The 1,826-nt window shown below is 35.4% G+C and overlaps 1 protein-coding gene across 1 annotated transcript; it reads left to right on the top strand.

Moving 5' to 3' along the window:
- The first annotated feature begins 296 nt into the window (after positions 1-296).
- LOC147511017 (uncharacterized) lies at positions 297-1,286 on the top strand. The gene has a single exon (XM_086598330.1). The coding sequence runs from the start codon at positions 297-299 to the stop codon at positions 1,284-1,286; it is 990 nt and encodes a 329-aa protein (XP_086454456.1).
- The last annotated feature ends 540 nt before the right edge of the window (positions 1,287-1,826 follow it).

Here is a 1,826-nt window from a genome sequence, read left to right as displayed (position 1 = left end):
GTATTCAATTTCTTGCATTACAAGGGATTTCTTTTAAAGGCCATGACGAGTCCAAAAAGTCGAAAAATGGTGAAAATTTCAAGGGAGTGTTGGGATTTGCAGCGATGTTGAATGACAAGGTTGCATAATTATTAAAAGATGCTCCGAGAAATGCCACATATACCTCACATTCAATTCAAAAGACACTTTTGCATATCTATGCCGATAAAGTGAGAGAGATAATTCGTGAGGAAATTGGTGATGCAAAATTTTGTGTCCTTGTTGATGAAGCACAAGATAATTCAAACAAGGAGAAAATGGCGATTGTCCTAAGATTTGTTGATAGAGGTGGTTTTGTTAGAGAGCATTTTCTTGGTATTGTTGGTGTTAAAGACACTTGCGCTTTAACTTTGAAAGAAAGTATATGCAATATCCTTGCTCGCCATAATTTGCATATTATAAATATGAGAGGTCAAGGTTATGATGGTGCTAGCAATATGCGTGGTCAATGGAATGGATTACAGGCATTGTTTCTGAAGGAGTGTCCATATGCATATTATGTGCATTACTTTGCACATCGTCTACAACTTGCTCTAGTTACGGCTTCTAAAGATGTTTCTGATGTTTGGTTGTTTTTTTCCAAGTTGGCTTCCATTGTTAAACTTCATATTGCACCTAAGCATAAACAAGAGTTGGAAGATACTCAAAAAAATGAAATTGATAAGTTGGTAGCTAGTGGTGAACTTGTTACTGGAAAAGGAGCTAATCAAGTTTCTACTTTGCAACAAGTAGGATATACTAGATGGAGTTCTCATTTTGCTTCGGTTTGTAGCCTAAAAGAGATGTTTGATTCAATTTGTATAGTTCTTGAAAGCATCATGAAGAACGGGTCAAGCAACTCTATGCGTGGGGAAGCTAAAGGTGTTATTCTTGCAATGAAAAGTTTTGAATTTGTCTTTCTTTTTCATTTATTGCATAAGACTATGGGAATTACTAATGTCTTGTGTAAAGCCCTGCAAGAAGAGTCCCAAGACATTTTAAATGCTATCAGCTTAGTCTCCAGTATGAAAGTACTTCTTCAAGAATTAAGAGGATCTTCTTGGGACGCTTTCCTTAGTGATGTGATTTTGTTTTGCAAAAAGCATGACATTGATATGCCTGATATGGGTGCTCGACACATGGCGGGTACAGGTCATTCTTGCCAGCAGAAAGATTACATTACAGTTGAGCATCACTACCGCGTCAAGTTATTTAATGCTGTAATAGATTACCAGTTGGTGGAATTAAATAACAAATTTCCAGAATAAACAATATAGCTTCTTTATCTTAGTTCCACTTTGGATCTGAAAGATGCTTTTAAGTCACTCTGCATTGATGACAACATTTGCAAACTCGCAGAAAAGTTTTATTGTGGAGACTTCACGAAACAAAAGATACATCATTTGAAAAGTCAACTGCAACATTACAAACTTGATGTGCTCAAGCATCCTCTTTTTCAGAAATTGTCTATCATCTCCTAATTATGTCAAAGACTAGTTGAAACAAGAAAGATAAAGATCTATTATTTGATTGATAGATTGATTTGTCTTGTCTTGACACTTCCTGATTCCACGACAACTACAGAACGAGCATTCTCAACTATGAAATTGCTCAAAACACGACTTTGTAACAAGATGGAGGATGAATTTCTTACAGATTGCATGGCTATTTACATTAAACGGGAATTTGCTAAAGAAGTTGATTTTGATGCAATAATAGATGTATTTGATAAGAATCCACGCAGGTTAAAACTTCACTAGTGTGATGCTAATGTGTTATGTTATTCTTGCACATTTCTTTGTAATGTT

The sequence above is a fragment of the Coptis chinensis genome, chromosome 3 (genome assembly GCF_015680905.1).
Source record: "Coptis chinensis isolate HL-2020 chromosome 3, ASM1568090v1, whole genome shotgun sequence".
Taxonomy (NCBI): domain Eukaryota; kingdom Viridiplantae; phylum Streptophyta; class Magnoliopsida; order Ranunculales; family Ranunculaceae; genus Coptis; species Coptis chinensis.
Note: the sequence above shows the minus strand (reverse complement) of the source record. Positions and strands in the feature narration are given on the sequence as shown.